This window comes from Salvia hispanica, chromosome 6, assembly GCF_029641045.1.
Source record: "Salvia hispanica isolate PSC_SH4W2 chromosome 6, Shi_PSC_v1, whole genome shotgun sequence".
NCBI lineage: Eukaryota > Viridiplantae > Streptophyta > Magnoliopsida > Lamiales > Lamiaceae > Salvia > Salvia hispanica.
The window spans coordinates 45,430,383-45,455,280 of record NC_142697.1 but is presented as its reverse complement, the minus strand read 5'-3'; the positions used below and the strand labels follow the sequence as shown (position 1 = coordinate 45,455,280).

General features: G+C 33.3%; 2 protein-coding genes across 2 annotated transcripts; both read right to left on the bottom strand.

The window, feature by feature from the left end:
* Positions 1-2,091: 2,091 nt before the first annotated feature.
* On the bottom strand, positions 2,092-5,541 carry LOC125204794 (putative disease resistance protein RGA1). Its single transcript, XM_048103529.2, has one exon. It carries the CDS (start codon positions 5,480-5,482, stop codon positions 2,360-2,362), a length of 3,123 nt encoding a protein of 1,040 aa, XP_047959486.2. The 5' UTR covers positions 5,483-5,541; the 3' UTR covers positions 2,092-2,359.
* A 2,897-nt stretch (positions 5,542-8,438) lies between these two features.
* LOC125204800 (disease resistance protein RPP13-like) lies at positions 8,439-16,301 on the bottom strand. Its single transcript, XM_089060406.1, has 2 exons — positions 16,212-16,301; positions 8,439-12,013 (listed from the first exon to the last, which is right to left on the bottom strand). Exon 2 carries the CDS (start codon positions 11,954-11,956, stop codon positions 8,639-8,641), a length of 3,318 nt encoding a protein of 1,105 aa, XP_088916532.1. The 5' UTR covers positions 11,957-12,013; positions 16,212-16,301; the 3' UTR covers positions 8,439-8,638.
* Positions 16,302-24,898: the final 8,597 nt, after the last annotated feature.

The following is a 24,898-nucleotide window of genomic DNA, read 5'->3' as shown; positions in this document are numbered from 1 at the left end:
GAAGAACAACTATTCACCTACTCAGAAATTTCTACACAATGCCAGACAGCCAAGTCATTAACATTAATTAATTAGAGCATCATTAGACACTAGTAATATTTTATTGAACTAGTTTGCCACAATCAAAGTCTAGCACATGCTATGCACTTTCATCCATAATAAGTTTGGCAACACACATTTTTTGACCTTATCCATTGAAGATAAAATAAAGTATCATACATAGCACAAAATATAACTTAAAAAGTTTATATTTTGTTGCAAGATATTATTCTGATTCAATGTTTTTAAAGGAGAAGATCAAGTAAACATCTATTTAATGATTTTTTATAGGACAAAAAGATAGCTAGAGTACTCAGTTTAAATGAAAAAACAAAATCGAGTAAATTTACATTTTTGCAAAGAGCAAATAGCCTAAAAACACCTATCAAAGTTTGAGCAAATTTTAGTAATTTCCTAAAACTTTTAGAAAATACTCATTTGGATTATATCATATTTTTGGCGTTTGTCTGAATTATCTTATGGTGAAAATTAATTAATTAATCTACTATGAATTAGGTTTTCTAACAAAGGTATGTACAAATTTTTTAGCCATTGTGGGCCTATAAGTCCAAATTCTTATAAAAATTTTAGGATAATTTAGCTGTCCAGAACATAGTTTTCTCTTTGTCTATTTTACACCCAAATTGTGGAAATGGATCTAATAAATTGATCTCATTTTAAGCCTAGATTGGTCACATTTTTAACACTAATTTGTCTAAATCGAAAAGATGAATGGACATGGGCTTGAACTAAAATAATGACTCAAAGTAAATAAATTGTTTAATTTATTGTTTTTTCTCCATAAATAATGATTCAAGCGATAAAAATTCTCTCTTAGATATTTTTCACTTTAGAAAATTAAACAAATAATTCTATTGTTCATTTCAAATATAATTTGGTGTAAGTGCAACTGATCAAACAAAATAACTATTACTACCTCCCGTCCCCCCAAATTTTGACGCACTTTGACCGGCACGGATTTTAAGAAATGTAATGAAAAGTGAGTTGAAAAAGTTGATGGGATGTGGGTCATATTTTTAAAGTATTAATTTTATAATAAAATGTGAGTAGGAATGAGTTAGTGGAATATGGGGTCCACTACCAAAAATGATAAAAGTAAAGTGTGTCAATCTTTCAGTGACGGACCGAAATGGTAAACTGTGTCAAATTTTCAGGGACGGAGGTAGTAGTAATTATAATTTTCAATTGTTTGGTATTTAATGTCTAATCCAATAATATTAAGAAATTTTTGTTCCGAATAAATCAAGCATTTATAATTTTATTAGTAGTAATTTTTATTTTATTCTTTTTAAAATTACAATTTAGAGTTTGAGCTGGTGGGAATCCAACATCTAATTTTGAAACGACGTCGTCGCACATCGCAAAAACCCTCGCCTAAAACCCCCATTTGCTCTGTGAAGACGATGAAGAAGAAGAATGGGTGATGAAGGCCAAGTATGTTGAGATTCTCACTCGTGCTTCACCTCAATTTCTCCAATGGAGGTTTTCCCCTAATTACCTTCCTTTTTGAAATTCTCTGTTTCTGCATTTGCTGGTTTTTGCATTTATTTAATTTTCTTAGCTCTGTGAGTTGATTTGTGTGATTTATGGTGTTCTAATTGGTATGACCATGTGAGATTAGATTTCCTCTTGAGCTTTCCAGATTGAAATGCCTCAATGAGATATAGGAAGATAATTCTGTGTTCCATAGCCGTCATCAAAATCTGAATAATTTAATTAGTATAAAAATAAATTATGATGAATATGTTAAATATCTAATTAAAATTTTATAATTAAAATATATATTTGGATCATTTATATCTACATCTAAGCAATTGAGTTTCACTCCATTATGTATTTGAGTCGCCAATCAATTTGAGTAGCTCTGTTATTATTCACACGATTGAAAATAAGCCAAATGATCATGTCATAAAAAACAGAATCTAAACCTTGGAGAACACAGGACGATCCCTCAAGGCCGGACCTCATTAAAATCTTCATGGCTAAAAAACCCAAAGGGAAAAACACCATGAAGAAAAAAGAGTATCCGTCTAACAAAGATTTATGATTAAAGCAATAAAAATACATATCACAGAAAAGAATAAACAAAACCTAAAACCTTGGAGATCACAAAACGATCACTCAAGGCCGGGCCTCGTTAAAACCTTCAAGTGAAAAAAACCCAAAGGGAAAAACACCGTGAAGAAAAAAGAGTGCCCGTCTAGTAAAGATTTAGTATAAAAAAACATGTCACAACTCCAAATACAATCTCAACATAAGTAAAACAAACACAGAAGGAATTAAAAGACATAAATTTGCATTACCATTGAAGTAAAAGTTGGGGATTATGTTGGGAAATGTATCTCCAAAGTGAACCTTCCTTGTCCCATCCGTATGTTTTTATCAGCTCCGGTGAGTACTCAACATTCAACAATTCGAAAGACGAGGAGGCCTTACGTAGGAGGCGATGCGGTAGCTTCTTCAAACTCCCACACAAATTGATGGACAACTGCGCGAGACATGGCATGATGGAGATGGCCGCGGATTCTTCTTCTTCCTCCGTTATGTCCTCCCACTCCTCCCATTTCCGGCACATATCAAATTTCAGTTTCTTCAGTTTCGGAAATGCAACAACAATATCATCATCATGAGATGAACCTTCAATCCCTAAAAAGCCCCTTCCAACCACCTTCAATTGCTCCACTCCTCCCACACACAGATATTCCAATAAAGGTAGTTTTTCCATCGCTGGCAGCGTTGATACCTCACTCAAATCGGTCAGGCATATCTCATTTATCAAGTTGAGGGGCGACGACATCCAATCCGGAAGCCTGGAGTCCTTATATCCCCATATTGTCAGTTTCTCCAAAGTGCGATACGGCACGAGATTATCTAGTAGCTCCATCCACATTGATGACGATGATGACTGCTCCTTTTCATTCATTGTACCCTCAAAAGATATTTCAAGTTTTTCGAGTTCTTGAAGGTGTATCTTTAATTCTGCTTCTCGAGCATCCTCAACCAATTCCACCATCTCACTCGTACTACTAGAGTAGAGTGCCAGTTTTAGAGATTCACTGCGATGGTTAAAATTTTTCAGCAATCCCAACTTCTCGTAATGAATTCCTCCTACCTTGAATGCACTTAATTGATCTACTGCTCGAGGCAAACGGTGGTGACCTGTGCCGTCAATATTCAAGATTTGCAGTTCAGCCAAACTACCAATGCTCTCTGGTAACACCTTTAGTTTTTTATTCCAACTTAAGTCAAGTCGTCTTAACTGAACCAAATTCCCAATTTCTCCGCGAATCTCTTCTAGAGAGCAGCTTGCTAAGGAAAGAGTTCGCAGTTCAACCAAACTATACATACTGTCTGGCAACTCCTTTAATTTTGTATTCTCACTTAAGTCAAGTCGTCTTAAATGAACCAAATTCCCAATTTCTCCCCGAATCTCTTCAAGTGAGCAGTATGCTAAGGAAAGAGTTCGCAGTTCAACCAAACTGTACATTCTGTCCGGTAAATCCTTTAATTCTGCATTCCTGCTTAAGTCAAGATGTCTCAACTGGACCAAATTCTCAATTTCTCGTGGAATCTCTGTTATGTTGCACCCTGATAAGAGAAGGGTTTGCAAGAAATAAAGGCTGCATATGATTTTGAGGCCATCCTTTGACAATGTAGTCCAACTAAAATCCAACCATCTCAAATGAATCAACTTTTCCATTCCCTTTGGAAGAAAACCATTTGCACGCCACCCAAACCTTAACACCCTAACACTTGTCACGCAGTTACAAAGACGGGGATGCCTTCTCTCATCCCAGATTAAGCTACGGTACTTTTGAGCTTGAGAAACTAAAAGAGGATTACAAACTTGACATCTTTTTTTTGTTATTTTAGCACCCTCTTCTCTGTCATCAATCTTTCTAAGAAATAGAGCAAAATCATGTACTATATCGTGCATTTTACACCATTTTATTTGTCCATCACTTTCCAAAATGTCTTGAAACAAAGAACGCATCGCTAGACTGTTCAAGTACTCTCGCCCTCTGAGTTCCACTCCACCGTTTTCACTAGAAGATCCTAAATAACCCAATGCCATCCACTCTTCTATGAGTCTCTCTGCATCAATTTGATGATCTTTAGGATAGACAGCACAATATGAAAAACAACGCTTAAGAGACGGGGACAATTCATTGTAGCTTAAAACCAAATGAGGGAAAAGCTCTAATTCTACCATCTCCAGTTGCCATATTTCACTCTTCTCCACATGCTCCCACTCTTCCAAACTAGTCTTGAACTGCAAAAGTCTTCCCAAAACATTTGCAGCAAGAGGCAGTCCCTTGCACTTATTAGCTATTTTCTTGCCAACATCCTCAAATTTTCTATATTTCGCATCGGTCTGTCCTTGAAGGGATATTAGACGCAATAGTGACCAACACTCTTCATCACTAAGTGGCTTTGGGCGATAGATATCACCGTCTAGGGCCCCCATCATCTTAGCCACCCTTTCATTTCTTGTTGTTACTAGAATTTTACTACCCGGTGCACCATATTTGAGATTGATTTTCAAGGGCTCCCACTTATTGTAATTATGTTCCCAAACATCGTCAAGGACAGGAAGAAACTTCTTTCCTGAAATACAATCTCTAAGTTTCTCTAGCACCATCTCCAATTGGATCATATTTGGAGGAATAATCTCTTTTGTCACACTCTCAACAATTCCTTTAGCAATCACAACCACGTCAAAGGGATCAGAAACACAAATCCATATTCTTGTAAAACATCCCCCTACTTGAGTATCATTATAAATAAGTTGAGCGAGAGTTGTTTTCCCAAGTCCCCCCGTCCCAACTATAGACAGAATTTGGGTATTACCATCATTCAACATTTTTTTCACTACATCATTCTTATTCCTCTCTACGTCCAACCCAAAAACTTTCTCAGATTCAACTAAAGATGTGGTTTGAACATGGCAAGAGTTGGGCACGTGATCAGTTGCAGCCCGAGAGATGACAAAATTAAAATCATTTCTCTCCTTTAGGATCTTATCAAGCGTGGCTTTCACATGTTCTATTTTCTTGGAAGTTTCACGATGAACAAAAACTTTCTTAAAACATAAACTTGAAGATGGGATGAAGGAGCACCCCACTTTTTGATTAGCAGAAGTTTCCATGTTATGTTTGAGAAGAGAGTAGTTCCATTCATCCAAAATGTCGTCCATCTCATAAGCTGTATTTTCAAGCTTCTTCAACCAACTTTTGATGCTTTGATCGTTCACTCCTCTTATTTCTGCATCGGCCAATACATTTTTGATTGTCTTGAGCTTGTCGGAAAGATCGATAAGCTCCTCGTCCATGCCTCTCACCAAATTGACTTCATATTGAATCCGATTTACTAATATATCCGCAACTCTCTCCACCACAACTGAAATAATAGCATCCGCCATGATCACTACTACCTACACCTTTCCTTACTCTCTCCGATTATGAATTTTGGAGATGCTTTTTTCCTAACATTTTAAAATAAAATTTTATCATTTCATAATACTTCATACCAAAATTAGAATTAAAAATAATCAAACATCATAAATTTAGAATATATTCAAAGTGAACTGCAAAACAGGTTCCTGGTGTTGCATTATAGGTCTCTGGATAAAAACTTAATTTTGCTTGGGTACTTTTACACCATATTGAACATTTTTGCCCTTATTTCGGTTTTTTCCCTATTCAATATATCTATATTTCTTATTTCTTTTTCCTCTCTCTTCTCTCTATTTTTTTCTTTCCCATTTATTTAATATATCCCTCTAACAAGTTAGTACTTCATAAATAATATTTTGAAAAAATGAATGAATTTACAATATTATGGCGAGAAATTAGTTTATATTTTATACCATATTTTAGTTTAAATAAGAATAATATATAATTGGGTTTTTGGCTTTTTAAACCAAAACCTTTCCCCGAATTCCGGTTTTTCCCATGAACTATGAGATTTGTTTTTAAAACCACGAACTTTCATTTCGTCAGTGAGTCAAGTGAAATTTCCTGGTTAAAAATAATAGAAAAGAAAAAAATATTTATCGTCGGTGAATAAATGAAACGTTTTCCTTTTTGGTCTGTCCCATTAAAAATGAAACGTTTCCAAAAATAGAAATAATACTCTCTCTACTTTTTCTTCTCTCTTACTTTACTCTTTCTTCATTAACTCACAAAACAACACTATATAAATTCTTGTGTCGAAAAGCAAATGTTGCATATTTAATGGGACGGAGTCCACAATACCTCGAATTTAGGTATAAAAAATATAAAAATGTTTAAAAATCATTTGTAATTGAATTTGGATACAAATAATAAAAGCAAACATTTGGAATTGAATATGAATATAACAATTTCATAACTGCTATCCAAAGTTCATTCATATTTTAATCATTTTTTAACATAACAATTTTTATTACAAACATTAATTAATCATGATGTCTTATCTAATGCTAAAATTTCTTTTTACAACAATATTATTAAAATAGTAAAATAATCTATGGGATATCATATACTACAAAATACTGCAGGGCTGGGCTTGATCTTATATAGAGGCCCATAAAGTTGGACCGCAATTCGAATCACAGTATTCGAATCATAATTCAATTAAGAAGCCTACAAGCAATTTAATAACCAAAATTCTTCTACGGTCATAACTTTACTAATGCTCGATATTATGGACTCAATGTCCCACATCGGCTGTGAAAGCAATCGGTGCAGCTGGTTTTATAGACTAAATGGACTATCTTTCCTAATAGGCTAGTGTTTTGTGATGAGTTTTACTGTTTGGTATGTAACATTCTTGTTTTCATTGAGAGCTTAAAAGGTTCAGATTGGTGGCTGAGCAAAGAATTCACCATGACCAACGAGTGGGATTTATAGACTAAATGTTCCTTTTGGAACGAATTCTCCTATTTGATCTGTAACACTCTATATATAATCTCTAACATTCAACACATAAATTCATTCAAATAAAATTGAGAATAATGATGAGTAAAAAGAGAGATGAGTGAGCGCGACTTACCTGCACGGCTCAACGATCGGCGAGACAACGGCCTCACACTGCGGACTCTGAGGAGCGAGGCGTGATCGTTGCGTTTCGGAACTGCGGGTTTTTTTTGGAGCTGCTTTGTTTTTTAGCTATGAATATGATCGGTATATTTTAATATGCTGATTGAGACAACTAATTTAATTTAATAATAGTAATAATCTAGATTAAGTTTGAGGTTACGTGGAATGAAGTCGACTCTTTGCTACCAACTCGGAAATTTCTTAGAAATTGCACATGTTGACAGCCAACTCATCACCATTGATTAATTAGAGTCGACCACCTGTTTACAGGTTTTCAAAGTCAATCATATTTTATTGCTAAAGTCGGCTAGCTTTAGATTAAATTTGTTACATTAATCTTAATAGATCGAAATGAAATTTGATGTGTTTTCCTATTAGAGTTTTTCCCTTAGGGCAGTAGATAAAGCCCAATTTTCGAACAGATTGGTGTACAACAGCAACACACTATTCTGGGACGTTATTTAATGGGCTGATTATTGGGCTTTATATGAGTAAGAGATTGATTATATTTATAATGTTAATTCTAATAGTACGTGATTGATTTCCATTAAATTTTAATTTAACTTTACTCAAATTACGGACTAACCGAAATCAAATTTGATTGACTTACAAATTTTCGACTCAAACTATAAATAATCATATTCCAGACTAGCGAACTAGCTAATCCGGTTAAAAGGAGTACACATCAATATACTTAATTTGTTTTATTCCTAATAGTTCTTTATTTATAATACATGCATATACTAAAATAAAAAATATTTATTACTTATTAATATAGATTTAAAATTAATTAAGAACGATATTTGATGAATCCTGCTGAATGATTTAATATAGTATAAAAATATTTTATGATTATTAATACATGTGTAGTAATTTATAAATTAAGATGGAGCATAGATCTATTTCGATTAAATTATAAGTAAACTTTACAATCAAGAATTGTTTTAAATTTTAAATTCGAACCATCCAATTTAATTATATATTATTGTGTTAATATTAATCGAAATTGAAAGGTTAATTCTATTTTAATTTTAGTTACTTGTTTATTGACAAATTGTTGAGTGCACACACGCTAATTATAGTATTGAATGTGATGCTATGCTTTGATTAAAGAGACTAGACAATATTCATTAAAGAGAAATAAACATTAAAATATAAAACTATCTAAGAGATTTAGTGTGTGATCGTGTGTGATGTTACGTGAGTCGGTGCCGTATAGCCAATCAGTTTGAGTAGCTTTACTAAATAGGAGTATATTATTTACACAATTAAAAAAAGCAATTAAAAGCAAAACCTAAACATTGAAGATCACAGAATGATCGTTCAAGACCGGACCTCATTAAAACCTTCATAGTGAAAAAACCCAGGGGAAAAAACACCATGAAAGAAAAAGAGTATCTGTCTAATAAAAATCTACGATTAAAGAAGAAAAATATATATTACAATCCTAAATTAAACCTCAAAAAAGTAAAACAAACAGAAAGACATAAATTGCATTAGACCTCTATGCCAAGTTGAAGTTGAGGATTATATTGTGATATGGATCTCCAAGCTGAACCTTCCTTGTCCTCTCCGTATGTTTCTACTAGATCTGTTGATTTATAAATATTCAACGACCGCAAAGATGAGGAGACCTTATGCAGGAGGCGATGCGGCAGCTTCTTCAAACTCACACAGTATCTGATATTCAACTCTTTGAGACATGGCATGATGGAGATGGCAGCAGATTCTTCTTCTTTCTCCGTTATGTCCTCCCACTCCTCCCATATGAAGCAGTACCAAAATTTCAGTTCCTTGAGTTTAGGAAAAGCAACAACATCGTGATCAGATGAAGATTCTATTCCTAAAAACTCCCTCCCAACCAACTTCAATTGATCCACTATCCCTATAGAGAGAATTTCCAAGAAAGGTAGTTTCCCCATAGCCGGCAATGATGACACCTTACTCAAATTAATAAAATCTATCTGTTTTATAAAGTTGAGAGGCGATGACATAAAATCTGGAAGCCTGTAGCCCTCATATCCCATGATTTCCAGTTTCATCAAGTTGTGAAGGGGCACGAGAGCTTCTAGTAGCTCCTTCCACATTGATGATGATAACTGTTCCCTTTTATTCAGCCTATCCTCGAAAGATAGTGTGAGTGTTTTCAGTTTTTGAAGGAGTGTCTTTAATTGTGGTTGTCGAGCTTCCTCAACAAATTCCTCCATTTCACTCATACTACTCCAGTAGATTCCCAGTTCTAGAGATTCGGTAAGACAATGGTATAATTTTTTCAGAAAACCCAACTTATTGTATTGACTTCCAACTTTAAATTTGCACAGTTCCAGTGTGTGGAGATTACTTAACTCACCTAATGCTTCAGGAAAACAGTTGATACGAGTGCATTTAATCTTCAAGATTTGCAGTTCAACCAAACTACAAATGCTCTCTGGTAACTCCTCTAATTCATAATTCCAAGTTAAGTCGAGTTCTCTTAGCTGCACCAAATTCCCAATTTCTTTGTGAATTTCTTTTAGAGGGCAACTATCTAAGGAAAGAGATCGCAATTCAACCAAACTATACATGCTCGCTGGTAACTCCTTTAATTTTCTATTACCACTTAAGTCAAGTTCTCTTAACTGCACCAAATTCCCAATTTCCCACCGAATCTCTTCTAGACTGCAGTATGCTAAGGAAAGAGTTTGCAATTCAACCAAATTGCCCATGCTCTCTGGTAACTCCTTTAAGTCTTCATTCCGACTTAAATCAAGTCGTCTTAACTGAACCAAATTCCCTATTTGTTGTGGAATCACTTCTAGAGAGCATCTTGCTAAGGAAAGAGATCGCAATTCAACCAATTTACACATGCTATCCGGTAACCGCTTTAATTCTTCATTCCAACTTAAGTCAAGTCGTCTTAACTGATCCAAATTCCCAATTTCTCGTGGAATCTCTGTTAGGTCGCACCTTGATAAGAGAAGAGTTTGCAAGAAATAAAGCCTACATATGATTTCAAGGCCATCCCTTGACAATGTAGTCCAACTACAATCCAACCATCTCAAGTGAATCAACGTTTCCATTCCTACAGGAATAGAACTGAAAAATCTGTCAACTATTAACACCCTAAGGCTTTTCATGCAATCACAAACTTCAGAAAAATTTGTGTCTCTTACATCACCAGGAGGTTTGTAGTCCAACGGTAGACTCCGATATTCTTGGACATGAGAAACCAATGAAGAATCACAAACTTGACAACTTTTCTCTCTCTCATCATTCTTCCTAAGAAATAAAGCAAAATCATGTACTATATCATGCATTTTACACCATTCTATCTGCTCTCCCGGCTTACTTCTCTCAATGTCTTGAAACAAACTACGCATTGCTAAATTTCTCAAGTTCTCTCGCCCTTTGAGTTCCACTGCACCATTTCCAATATCAGAGCCTAGATAACCTTGCGCCATCCACTCTTCTATCAGAGTCTCTGCATGAATTCTGTGATCTTTAGGATAGACCGCACAATATGAAAAACAACGCTTAAGAGTCGGGGATAATTCATTGTAGCTTAAAACCAAATGAGGAAAAAGATCTACTTGTGCATTCTCCAACTGCCATATTTCACTCTTCTCTACATGTTTCCATCCTTCTAAATCCTTGAACTGCAGAAGTGTTCCCAAAACAATTGCAGCAAGAGGCAATCCATTGCACTTGCTAGCTATTTTCTTGCCAACATCCTCAAACTTTCCACGTTCCTTCTCACTCTTTCGTGGAAGAGATGTGTCGCGCAATAATGACCAACATTCTTTTTCACTAAGCTTATTTGGGTGATACATATCATCGTTTGAGGTACCGACCATCTCAGCTATAGTTTCCTTTCTTGTTGTCACCAGAATTTTACTGCCTATTGCACCACATTGGAAAATGATTTTCAAAGGCTCCCACCTGGTGTAGTCATCCGTCCAAACATCATCCATCACAAGAAGAAACTTTTTTCCTGAAATGGACGCTTCTAGCCTTTTTAATACCAGTGCCAATTGGTTGGAATTTGGAGAAATCGTTTGTATTGCCACTTCGTTAACAATTCCTATTGCAATCGCAGCCGTGTCAAATGGATCAGAAACACAAATCCATATTCTTAATTCAAAACAATCCTTCATTCGTTCATCATTATAAACCAGTTTGGCAAGAGTTGTTTTCCCAAGTCCCCCGATCCCAACAATAGACAAAACTTGGGTATGACCACCATTAAGCATTAGTTTCCTCACTATGTCATCTTTTTTGTTATGTATATCCACCCCGTGAACTTTCGTCAAGTCAACAAAAGGTGTGGATTGCACTCTCCAAGGTGTGGGCACGGGATCAGTTGTAGGCGGTGCGATGACAAAATCAAATTCCTTTCTCTCCTTGTTAATCTGTTCAAGCATGGCTTTCACATTTTCAATTTTCTTGGCAATATCACGACGGACAGAAACTTTCTTGAAAGATAAACAAGAAGGTTTGAAGAAGGAGCAACCTATCTTTTTCTTAGGCTCGGGCTCAGGCTCAGGCTCAGCCGAAGCTTCCATCTTATCTTTGAGAAGAGAATAGCTCCATTCATCCAAAATATCCTCCATCTCATAAGCAGCAGCTTCGAGCTTCTTCAACCAACTTTTGACACTTTGATCATTCACTCCTCTCTTTTCTGCATCATCCAACACCTTTCGGATCGTGTTGAGCTTATTGGAAAGATAACGAAGTTCGTCCTTCACGCCTCTCACCAAATTGACTTCATACCGAATCTTATCTTCTAACATAGTTGCAATTCTCCCCACCACTTCTGATACAATAGCATCCGCCATTTACGTTTTTTGGTGCTGATTTTTTTTCTTTCTTAAATTATCTGCTTTTGATTTATCCTGGAAATCAGTTCAATGGGTGGATTTGGATAAGTGAAACTACTACAATTGTTTTATCTTTTGAAAAGTCGTGATCACTCTTCACTGCATTAGCAGTATGTGGGACAAACATTTAGATATTTATGAGAGCAGTAAGAGTCGCAAGCATAGCTTATCCAAGAGCAAAACTGTGAGCGTTTTGCTCAAAGCGACAATATCCTACTAATGTGACTAATATTCAAACCAGTGGACTGGCTAGCTAGTTATGATTTGGACATGGTAAAATTCTCGAATTTAAGATTGTTTTATTTATCTAGTTATGATTACAGTAACACGTTAAGTTTTGTGATTTTTATTAGAGAAAGTCATGGAAGCACTAATATATTGAAAACACAAATTTTGACTGAGGGTGGAGTTGCCTCTTGCATACTATGCGACTCTAGAGTTCACAAATATTTGGTCGATTTTTGTCTCGATATGATTTGTAATAAAGTATTAATATATGTTAACCGAGACTATAACCGGACAAATTAGTTAGCATTTGCGGTTATGGTTCATCCAACACCTTAGTCAACGGTTTCAAGCCGGGATTGACCGGTTCAATTGAAGGTTAAAGTATTGAACCATTAGTTTAAGTTTAATGATGCAAATGAATCAACACTAATTACTGTACAAAACAACAATTATGAGAAATTGATCAATAAAAGAAATTCTTGCACCTATAGTCATATGGTTATACCTAGACATGATCAAAACTAACTGAATCGGCAGTTAACCGCCGATTTGGAACCGGCACAGCAGTTCCAAACAGCTAGACGGTTCGGGGGTTCCCACGGTCCAATTCAAGTTAAGTGAAATGCAAAACCGGAACCAGTTGTTCAAATAAAATATACATAAAAATATATTTATCATTTATAAAAATTAATGTTTATATTTAAAAATCAATTTTCACAAATAAATAAATACAAGGATACAAGAATTTCATAATAGCACATATTATTTGTTGGGCCTATGAATTCTAGGAAGTCATTCTTGGTTATTTATCTTTTATAAAGACATCCTTGAAGGGGCATGTTAGGGTGCCACCACCCCTTAAAATAACATCATACCATCATTCCTAACCAATCATTTGTACACGTGGACGAATAGTAAGCAGTCACGTGGCAAAAAAAAATCTGAAAAAGACGGCCAGCAATTTGTTGCTCTTTATACAACATTTTTTTTTTCCAGCAACATCCGACACACTATACAACAAAGCTTAGTGAAATTTTGAAATTATAAATTTTATTCAATTATAATATCAGTAAATATTTAAAATTATAAGAATATGTTTATATAAAATTATAATAATATAAACTAATAAAATCTTAATTAAATTATTTAAATTATCATTATAATAATAAATAAAATAATATATTATTATAATTTTTTAATTAATAATTTATTAAAGGAATCTTAATATAATAACAAAATTATTATTATTATTTAATTAAATATTAAATTTAAAATCTTGATATTTTCCAAACACAAGAAAGTTATGTTGTTAGGAATCATATTCCAAGGATTCATTTCCCTAGGAATCATTTTCCTTGCCAACTTTACTTTCCCGCCAACCAAACATGCCCATGTTTGGTTGTCGGGAAAGTAAAGTTGGCAAGGAAAATGATTCATGGAAAAATGAATCCCGAGAATATGATTCCTGGTAACTTTACTTTCCTGTGTTTGAAAAATATCAAGATTTTAAATTTATATTTAATTTAAACAACAAGCTAAAAATATACTTATTATTATTTTATTTATAAAAAAAATAATATTGTAAAATTCTTATTAAATTATTAATTACAAATAATAATAATTATATTATTATATTTATTATCACGATGGATACTTTAAATATGGATTATCCATCATAATATATAATAATATAATTATAATTATAGTTACATGAAGTATTACAGTACTCATTTATTATAAGAATAAATATAATAATTATTGTATTATAATTATAATATTTACGAATATTATAATTGAATAAATTTTATAAATTAAAATTGCACTATGACTTTATTGATTAATTATTAATTTATAAAATGAAATATTTATTATTTATTATAAGATTTATATTATTTAATTATATTTTAATTATTTAATAAATTATTATTATTATTATGAATTATTATAAAATAAGTTATAATTATGATAATTTTAATTATAGTCTTTTTATTACAGTGAAATTATAATTTTAAAAACATTGTATTTATTATAATTATTATTTTTATTATTACTATTACTATTATTATGTTATTATTATTATCATTATTATTAATAAAATTATACTTTATTGCTTAAATATGTAAGAATCCTAAAACTGGGAAAAAGAATACCTAAGAAAAGTTAGGATTCAGAATCCTGGAAAGTTGTACTAATTTTTCTTGTTCTCGGATTCTGATTACTTTCTCAGTTTGATTAAAAACCGAAACATACACAGGAATTTAAAATTTAAGGAATCAGATTGCTTTTCCAGACAGAATCCTGGCAACCAAACATGGTCTTATGGTATTTTCAAAGAACACCCACATAGTAAAGAGAATCAGAGACTATAATTAATTAAGCTAACATGCTTCATTGAGAAAGACAAAATAAAAAAATAAAAAATAAATTCGGACAAATTTTTATCAAGTACTCCATGTGACCAAAGTAGAAAATAAAACAAAAAAATTTATAGTACTAACAAAAGTGACGGCCAACCACATTAATAAAGAGTGAACAAGACATTAATACTTGAAAATTTCAAAATTATTATTTTTCTATGTACCTAGTTATACTTAGGGGTGTTTAAACGGTTCTTCGGTTTTCGGTTAACCGGAATTGGAACCGGATCCGGTTTCGGTTCCGGTTCCGATACCTGTTCCAACTTTTTAAATAATACTGGTTCTGGTTCCGAACCGGAATCGACCGATTCCTAACCGGGAATCGGATTATAATATAATTTTATTTTTTATAATTAAATATGCTAATAAATCTAATTTAATTGAATTAATTTTGAATTAAAGTAAAATAGTTTGAAACGTTGAATGATTTATAGATTTTAACAGTGTTAGATTTGCAAGCTCTATTTCTAAAGTATTTAAACCGTAATACTTTGAATATACAATTATTTCCCCAATCTATTTTTTATGAACTAACTACAATGAGTAGGACATCATAAGTTTGTTTTAATTTCCAAATGAACTTATACAAATACAATATCATTTCATATGATAGAAATTTAACTTTATAACAAATTTATGTAACAATTCATTTAACATATGATTTTAACCTGTTTGTGAATAAGTTATTAATTTTTCCGTTATAAACCAAAAAATCACAACAAGATCAATTAGTATTAGAAATTCCTTTGAATATTTGTTTAGCCAAAAAGGGGAAAATGTAATTCAATTTTAAAACTTATTTTCTAAAAAAATTGCTAACATAAACTAGTCCGACCTACTACACTTGGCATCATTCTTATCCATATATGAATTTTATTGTATTGTTGGTTTGTACTTTTTGTGTATTTATTTGAATTTTTAGGCATTATTTGTTATATTTTTAGATGTTGGATTATTATTTTTTTAGTATAGAACCATTTAAAATTATATATAAATTCGGATTAAATTTACACATCGGTTCTGGTTCGGAATCGGAATCGACCGGTTCTTAACCGGCTGGTTCCGAATCGGAACCGATCGTTCCGGTTCCAGAATTTTGAAAATTTAAAATCGAATAATCGGTCAACCGGTCTGGTTAGAACCAGAACCGGCCGAATAAGCAGGCCTAGTTATACTTGTATTAACGATTTAATTCAAGAAATTTTGGTTTTGACTTTTGAGAAATTTGAACCGGCGTAGGCTGATCCGGTTCTGGGCCCGAATGAAATTGTGATTTGGATTAAAGTATAAAGTGAGTTAGGCCCATATTTTAGGGAGATTTGGTCAGCAGCCCAGTTGAACAGTGGTTCATGGGCTGAAAATTTGAAACCAGTGGACTGGCTTGTTGGCGATTTCGGTTTGGCCCAAAATCACCATTGATTTCCGAACCAGCAATGACCGGTCCGGCCGAACCATCAGTTTTGGTTTAACAATGTCAATGAATTAAACTAAACATTGAAAATTAATAATAGCAAGCAATTTATAACAATGATGACTGAAAAGGAGAGCGGCGAGAGAGCTCGACTCACCTGCGACGGCTGGCGGTGATGACGGGAGGCGCTGGGGCGGACGACGACTGCACGTTTCGTTTGGAGCTTTTTTTTTTTTGGGTGCTTTTCTTAGGAATAATGTTTGCTTTAGCAAAATTAATTTTAAAACGGTAGTAGTTATAGGGATTAAGTTTGAGGTTGGCAGAATGAACAAGAAATTTATTGGACAGTAGCGACCGGTAACTTAGCCATCAGCATTAATTAATTAATTAATTAATTAATTAATTAGAGTATCATTAGACCTTAATCATATTTTACTGAAATTGGTACCAAAAAATCAATTGTGAGAACCTTACAAATGAGCCACAATGTCATCTATTCTATCTTTTTTTTTTCATGTTCAATTCCATGTTGTTACAATTATATATGCTGGATTAGGTATGGAAGAGCTATCATCTTAATTAATTTTATGATAATTAAATATAATACGTAGAAAAACACAATTTAAGAGTCAACAATTAGGTGTGGAAGAGCAATCATCTTGGTTGTTGGTGTTACTAGATGCCCGGCGTCGGATTTTCTGTAGCGGGCCTTGGTTATGGGCCGTAGCAGAGTTGGGCCTTCTTAGTGTGCTGTCAATAAAACCTAAATTTTTTATGGACAGCAGCAACGGCTGCATTAATTTATTGGGCTTTTAGGCTGATTTTTGGCCTGATTAATGTGATAGGAGTATTAAATTTCGCACTCCTCCGGGTGCGTTATATTGCTAACTATTTAAGTTGCTAACTCTGCTAACATTTTGTTGTTGACATGGTTATATCAAAATGTCAATACAGTGTATTAAAAATATCAACATGGTTATATCAAAATGTCAATACATAATATCAATACATTATATTGAAGTAATTTTGTTGTTGACATTTTAATGTCATCGTGTTGACATTTTTAATACACTGCATTGATCAGTTAGCAAGTTAACAACTTAAGAAAGTTATGGGCCGTAGCAGAGTTGAACCTTCTTAGTGTGTCATCGATAAAACCCAATTTCTGCGCTACCATTTTATTGGGCTTTTAGGCTGATTTTTAGCCTTATTAATGTGATTCCCCAAAAGATTAGTTACCATTTTGGGTAGTCGGATTTTTTATGGACAGTCGGATTTATAATGGACAGTCGGATTTTTATTTGATCGATAAATAATAGATTAGTTACCATTTTGGGTAGTTCCCCAAAAGTAGATATACAAAATCTAAATATGAAAAGTTTTTTAACAAATAATAATTGTACACATAATTTATAATGTTGATTTCACAGTTCATTAACACTCATTCCACTACTTTTTTCCTCTCTCGCTTACTTTTTCTTATCTCTACCTTACTTTACCAATTCCATATAAAACTCTTGTCATTTACAATTTTATCAACTTTAAGGAGACGGGGGAGTATTATTTTTATTAAAATACAAGCTAATAGTATTAATTAATTATCATCATTATATTAATTATTATAGGCATGATCGACATAATTCATATTTATATGATTTATTTTTAGTTATAATTATCATTACTACTATCATAGTATTTATTAATATTATATATGTTTTTAATTACTATACCACTAATCAAGCAAATCTTAAATGAAAAGTTCAAATCTTGTAGCATAATTATTATACTAGTAGTATTTTCTCAATTAATAATTTAATTTACAAAATTTTACATTAATTATTACTTCTATGGATTAATTGAATCTAACCAATTCATTCCAAGTTTGGAATTTCAACAAATTTTCTTAATATTTTCCAACACTTTTCTACAAAGAAGCTCATAATATTAATATGTATGAAAAATGGTAAATAGTATCCAATACATATTCTCTTTCATCACGAATTTTCTAATTTATCATCATATAACTCAACTTGAAAGCACCGATAGTGAATGGAGATGTGCCTGCAATGTTCTCAAAAAAATAAAATTGTAGAGTCACATTATAGCTGACCAATCAAGCTTGTTTTAAGAAATAGTAGTACATGAATTTATAATTTTAATTAATATTCAGATATTATTTAATTCCTATACCTTTAATAATTAATCAATGATTTAAAATTTATTTTACTAAATTAATCTTTTAAAAGGTACTACTACTTATTACCAAAACAAAATCTAGCAATATGGAGTACCATTTTCTAGTCAATTTGGCCTCAATTATCGTCTCTATCTAAAATTGAAACAGTAGTGAAGACACATAATCTGCATTATTTGATATGACTAGCAATCAGCAATCACATAGGAATAGTAAAAAAGATGTAATTTTAATTAAAAAAAATTAAAAATTTATATTCAATCTCTTAGAAATGGTACCTCTGTCTTCTTTACTGAATGTGCTGTCTAATATGCGTTTTGCCCATTAACTAAAATGCATATGTGATTTATATTAAAGGAACATAATTTTCTTATGCGCACAGTTCGATGAAAGGTCGCAAAGGTATTTTCTCATTGAATATCCATATAACATTGTTTTTTTTTTCAATGAGAATTCGTAAGACGCCCATAAAAAGTTTGTCGGAATGCCGACAAAAGTTTTCCTCTTTGGGCCGTTGACAACGCCCAATTTTCGAACAGAATGGTGTACTATATGAGCATACTTTTCCTGCGGCGAGTTTATTGGGCTTTTGGGCTATTATTTTGCTTTATATGTTCAATTTTAAATTAAAAATAGCACTGTACTTTAGCTTGTTAAAATAGCCTAGTTAAAGTGTTTAATCATAGAAAGTTATGCCTAAAAGTACTTGATTAATAACATAAATATAATGACTTCTTTTATAAGAAGTACTCATAACATAGTGACATAACTTGGGATTATTTATGGGTATGATACATCTTATCTCACATGAATTTATACCATAGTTATATGATTAATTAGAGCAAGCTAACATATTATGTTTCTTAGTTGTGTTTGCCCACATGGATTAAGAAATGTATATATGATTTTTAGGTTTGTTGGTTTTGTAAAACGATTAACTAATTCTAATATGCGATTGATTATATAGGTATGATAAATTTTAGCCCATGTAATTTTTTATTGTACTTATTTAATTAGTTTGGATTATGCTGAAATCAATAGTCTGAAAGATAATTATTTTTTGTCACACAATCGAAAGATGCCAAGAATATAGTACTACCTTCGTCTCCCAAATATTGTTACACTTTAACCCGGCACGAGTTTTAAGAAATGTAATGGAAAATGAGTTGAAAAAGTTGGTGGAATGTGACCTACTTCTAAAGTATTAGTTGGCGAGTTCCAAACCTTTTTTTAATTATATTTATAATGTTAATTCTATAAGTAATAGAACGATTTCGAAACATTTTAATAAGTGGTTCCTATTAATTAAATATACGCACATAAAATAACAATTGGATTAACCTATTAACTTTTAAGTTAGCTTTACTCAAATTACCGACTAATCGAAATCAAATTTGATTGACTTACAAATATTTTACTCAAACCATAAATTCTCGTATTTCAAAATAGCCAACTAGCTAATCCGGTTAAAAAGAGTGTATATTAATATTAATATGTGTTTTTGTTTTAAAACTAATAGTTCTTCATTTATAATACATGCAATATACTAAAATCGAAAATATTAATTATTTCTTAAATAAAAACTTAAAACCAATTAATTACTAGTATTAGTATACAAATTTAGAAACTAAATAAGAACAATATTTGACGGAGTCTTGCTGAATAATTTAGAATAGACTATACCATAGAAATATTTTATGATTATTAAATGTTTAGATTTCTCTCCAAGTTTGTAAAACTAATGAAAATTGAAATTAATCGATGAGAAATAACTCAATTGAAAGTTTGCGTACTATTCGATTTATGATAATTTTGATTGTGATATATTTCTGATTATAAAATTTTAATCTTAATCCTATAAGATTGTCGGGCTATTTAGATCAACTCATAGATTGCGATTTGAATTGACATCCGTACCCTAAATGTGGATAGGCCCTTCTCCCTAATTAATTTTTGTACTAAGATATGGTCTAGACTAAATAATTAAGTTAGACCTAAAGGGAGTAGTTCATTGAGAGCTACTTTTAGATTGAAAATTTTGAAATTATCAGTTGGAGCACAAGTCATTGCAATTGCTCCATCTGATATATTTTGTACTACTAACTGAGTTTATAAGTCAGTGGGACCGGCAACCAGCTCATCAGCAATAATTAATTAGAGCATCATTGGATATCAATTACTCTATATTTGATAGAACTTGTACACCAAAATCAAATTCATTATATCGCATGCTCACATCACATGCTTTCAGTTGTCAACCGGCCATTCATCCTTACCAGTTTGCCTACTGGCCATATTAGAAAAATAAACTTTTAGGATGATATGAAAATACTATGAAAAGAAAAAAAATTAGTATAGTATAACTTATTTGATTTTATTATTAAAGAAGTACTAATAATTTTGAAGGCTAAACAAAATCTCTAGCACGGAATTGTTCGTTAAAAAAGCATACATAGAAAATGAAAAAAGATCAGTGTCCACTATTCTACTGCTTTGTTTTATTTCATTACATATAAAGAGAATTCAAATGAGAACTTCCAAAAATATTACTTCCCCTGTCTCTCTGAAAAGTATGAACTATTTCCTTGTTAGTTCGTCCCAAAAAGTATGAACTTAGTAATTATGGAATAGTTAAACAACCCATTACCCATATACATAATTTTATTTACAACTTATATCATTACATTATACTACTAATGATGTGGAACTCACTCTCCACTGACTATTTACACAAATATTTATCTTTCTCTCTCTTACTTTATTAATTATGCATTAAAACTCGTATCAAACTAAATGTCCGTATCTTTAAGAGATTTTGGGAGTACGAGAATAGAAAATCATAGTCAGCTCTTTATGAAAATCCACAGTAGATATTTTTTTTTCTGAATGAATGCAGAACCAGCAATCAAATAAAAAAAATCTCTTTTAGGGATGTAATTATTTTCACTTCAAACTAATAAACTTCGTTGTACTTTTTTGACTAAAGGCCAAAACCTGAACCACTGACGGACCCAGGTGGGGTCGGGTGGGGTCGACCGACCCCACCGTGGTCTGACGAGCGCCACCGGAAACTTCATTCACAGACCTCCGACCAAAGAAAAATTTCTCCTCCCGACCCCACGAAGCTCCGTCTTGACCTCGCGCAGTGGACATCCACCTCATTCATTCAAACTTTGCAGAAAAATGAAAAGAAGAGAGGGATAATCAGTGGGAAGATTAGATGAGAGAGATGGAGAGGGGAAGTCAGATCGGTTGAGCAGTACACTGAGGAAGAAGAAGCGTTGAAATGGGCTCAGTACGTGGGCCTCGATGAGCAGGCTTCTTTTACATAAATCTAATGAAAATGATTATTTATGTTTATAATTTGTCTTCTATAAACAATAATTCCATTGCATTCTATTATTTTTTTCTAACTTATGATAAACAATTAAATAATTATTTATAAAATATTTCAACATTAGAAATATATATTTAAGTGAGAAAATAAACAACTTGTACAATCTCCACCCAATAATAATATTCATTTTACCATCAACTTAGAAATATATATTTAAGTGGAGCTTCATCTTCTTCAACACACACATGCACAAATTTAGCTTTTATAATCAAAATTGACTTCTTTCCCTCTACAGATTTCAATTCTCTCACAACATCATCTCCCTGTGCTTCCAAATTCCCATCAATATCAACCTTTTCAACGCCATAAAAACGAGAAGAAGAATGTAGAATCTTCTCCGAAGAATCATCAAATCCTTCCTCGACTCGATCACAGTTAAGAATCAAATTCTCTTTCTTATCACACTCCAAAACATCCCCATCTGAAGTCTTGGACAGAGCATAAGCCGACGAGCGATATTCCACTTGCCAAGGAAGAAGTTCTGATAACGTAATTTGCGACGTAGCGTACGGCGGCTCGAGGGCGGTTTCGGGAAGCAACGCAAAGGGTAGTGGTGCTGTACTCGACTGCTGCAGCGGAGCCAATGAGTCGTAGGGGACCAAACCCGACGGCCCCAGCGAAGCCTTGCTATTTCCTGATGGAGGAAGGTGCTGAACGAGGTCCCCAGACCCGAAAGTTTGGGAGCCGTAGGGCTGCGCAGGTTCAGGCTGCTCGGGAGGAAGCATGTTGTCGATGCGTCAGTCGGCTGCATCAAGGCGAGACTCCATCCTGTAGCACGCTTCCAACAATTGTTGAAGCTGTGTGAGAATCAGATTTGCCGTGGTGGTGGCTGGACAAGGCTGCCAAGAGGTGGGCTGTCTAGTGGAATACCCACTGTCAAAGGTGTGCGGCTGCGCCGCTGTTTCACGTGTTATGCAGGGCTGATTTCAACGTGAATTAGGGTCAAGGGGCAGTGGCTGATCATACGGTGAGTATCCCTGCTGCGTGCACAACCACGGCGGGTCCCAACAAGTGGGCGGTGGTGGCGAGTACAGATCTGGCTCGTAGGACGATGGTTGCTGATGCGCAGTTTCCTGGCGCAGCCATGGCGGGTCCCAGGAAGTGGGCTGACGGGCTTGGTAGGGATGGTGCTGTTGGTGGAGTCGCCCATCCTGTGGATGTGGTGGTTGTTGATCTAACGCTCTGATCGGATGGTGTAGGGGTTGATATGCAGCCTGCCATGGGTGGTAATCCGCCTGCCGGAGTTGATATCCGAGTTGATATCCGGTGTAGGTGTACGACATGTTGACGATGATTCGGAGGAAGAGATCACGATGAAAGCACCAAATTGTTAAGGGTGAAGTTCCCTTAACGATAAAAGGCAGTCGCCGGAGCTTTGCCGGTCGATCAAACCAAGAATTAAAATTGCAAAACGATAAAAGAATACAATATCTCTTATTTATAAGACTACTCTAGCTTAGGGAACAAGAAATAAAGATACTAAGAATATATGACAAGATATGCTAAATCAATACTAAACTAAATAAAAGATATGTGGGGATATTCCTAATGATATACTCGTATCAGAGAACCTCCAGTTAGTACGAATATCGGATTCGACGAAGAAAATTAAGCTCATTTTTTGGAGGTATGATCGTTGAGTTTTAGTAATAAATTAATAGAGTCAAAACTAATTCGAAAATAGTAATATAGATTCTGAGGGTTAAGTGTAATGAAGAACGAGTCTTTGGCACCACATTAATTAATTTGAGCATCACTGGACATTAATCGTTGTATTTTATTGAAATTTGAACATGTACGCCAAATTCAAAGTCAGTGGCATGTTCATTCTATTGTCAACGCTTTTACTCAAAATAAGTTGGGAATTGGGATGGTTCACATTAGAACCTAACAAACTTGCAATAATATAGTATTCTTTTCTATCTATATGAGGGTGTTGGGTTTGCATGATTGTATCTCGAATTAAATTTGTACAATGTTTGGTTCATGAGATAACTCAATCCTAGATTGATAATCATGAGATAATTAGTCATAGCTAACCCCATATGACTAAAATAATCTTATAACCCAATCCTAAATATATCTTAGTATTATTTTATCTAGTAAACCGAACACCACCATGGAGTACTATTATGTAGCGGGTCTGGGTTCATGGACTGGGCCAGCTTGGTGGGCCATAGATTACGACTATTTTTGTGGCATTATTTCAATCTTAGATGATAAAATGCATAACTTTAGGTTTATAAAGTAGCCTAATGAAAGTGTTTAAATATAAAAACTTAAAGGCACATATTCATTCATATATACATTCTATTTTACCCGCATTCCAATCTATCATACCACAAATGATTTTAGTTTCGATCAAGGCCAAAAGTGATGGTTTCATGGTGTTATTGCAATTGAAATTGTGTGGGCTCAATAACAGGGCCCATATATTTGAGCCGTTTTTACTATCTCTCATTAAATGAGATTTGCATATATAATACATTATCATGGGTATATCGTACATTAATGTCCGACAACTCATGCTTTTGAGAATTTAGAGATGCTATATAGTATAGCTTCCATTCGCAAAAGCATTAGTTGTCGGACAGTAATGTACGATATACCAATGATGATGTACGATATAATATTTATTGGGCTTCCTATGATAGCCCAGTTCTGAGTTTAGGTCCAAAAAGAAGCCCATATTAACTTTGTTTGATCAAATAAATTTGAATATTTCATTTAGACTAATCTTAACAGTTTAACTTAATCTCTGTCTTCATTAGTTGCTTTCTGAATGTGTTTTTTAAAAGTCTCGAGTTTCATTTTGAATTTCATATGTTCATGCTATGTCCCCATTAACCGACTGAAATGCATCTGTGATTCATATTCGTACAATCAGTTCGACGAAATGTCTATGAAGCATTTTGTGAATGAGTATGAGTATTCTATTCCATAAACTGTTTGTCGAAATGCCGACAAGAGTTTTCCCCTTTGGGTCGTCGATAAAGCCCAATTTTCGAACAGATTGTTCCGGGCCGTTATTTCAATGGGGTTTTGGGCTGATTTTGGGCCTTATATGTGCAATTTTATATTAACATTTTTGGCGAGTTCCAAACCTTTTTTAATTATATTAATAATGTTAATTGTTATAGTAAAAGATTTATTTCCAAACATTTTAATAAATAGTTCCTAATAATAAAATATATATATGCACATAAAATAACAATCGGATCAACCTATTAAATTTTAATTTAGCTTTACTCAA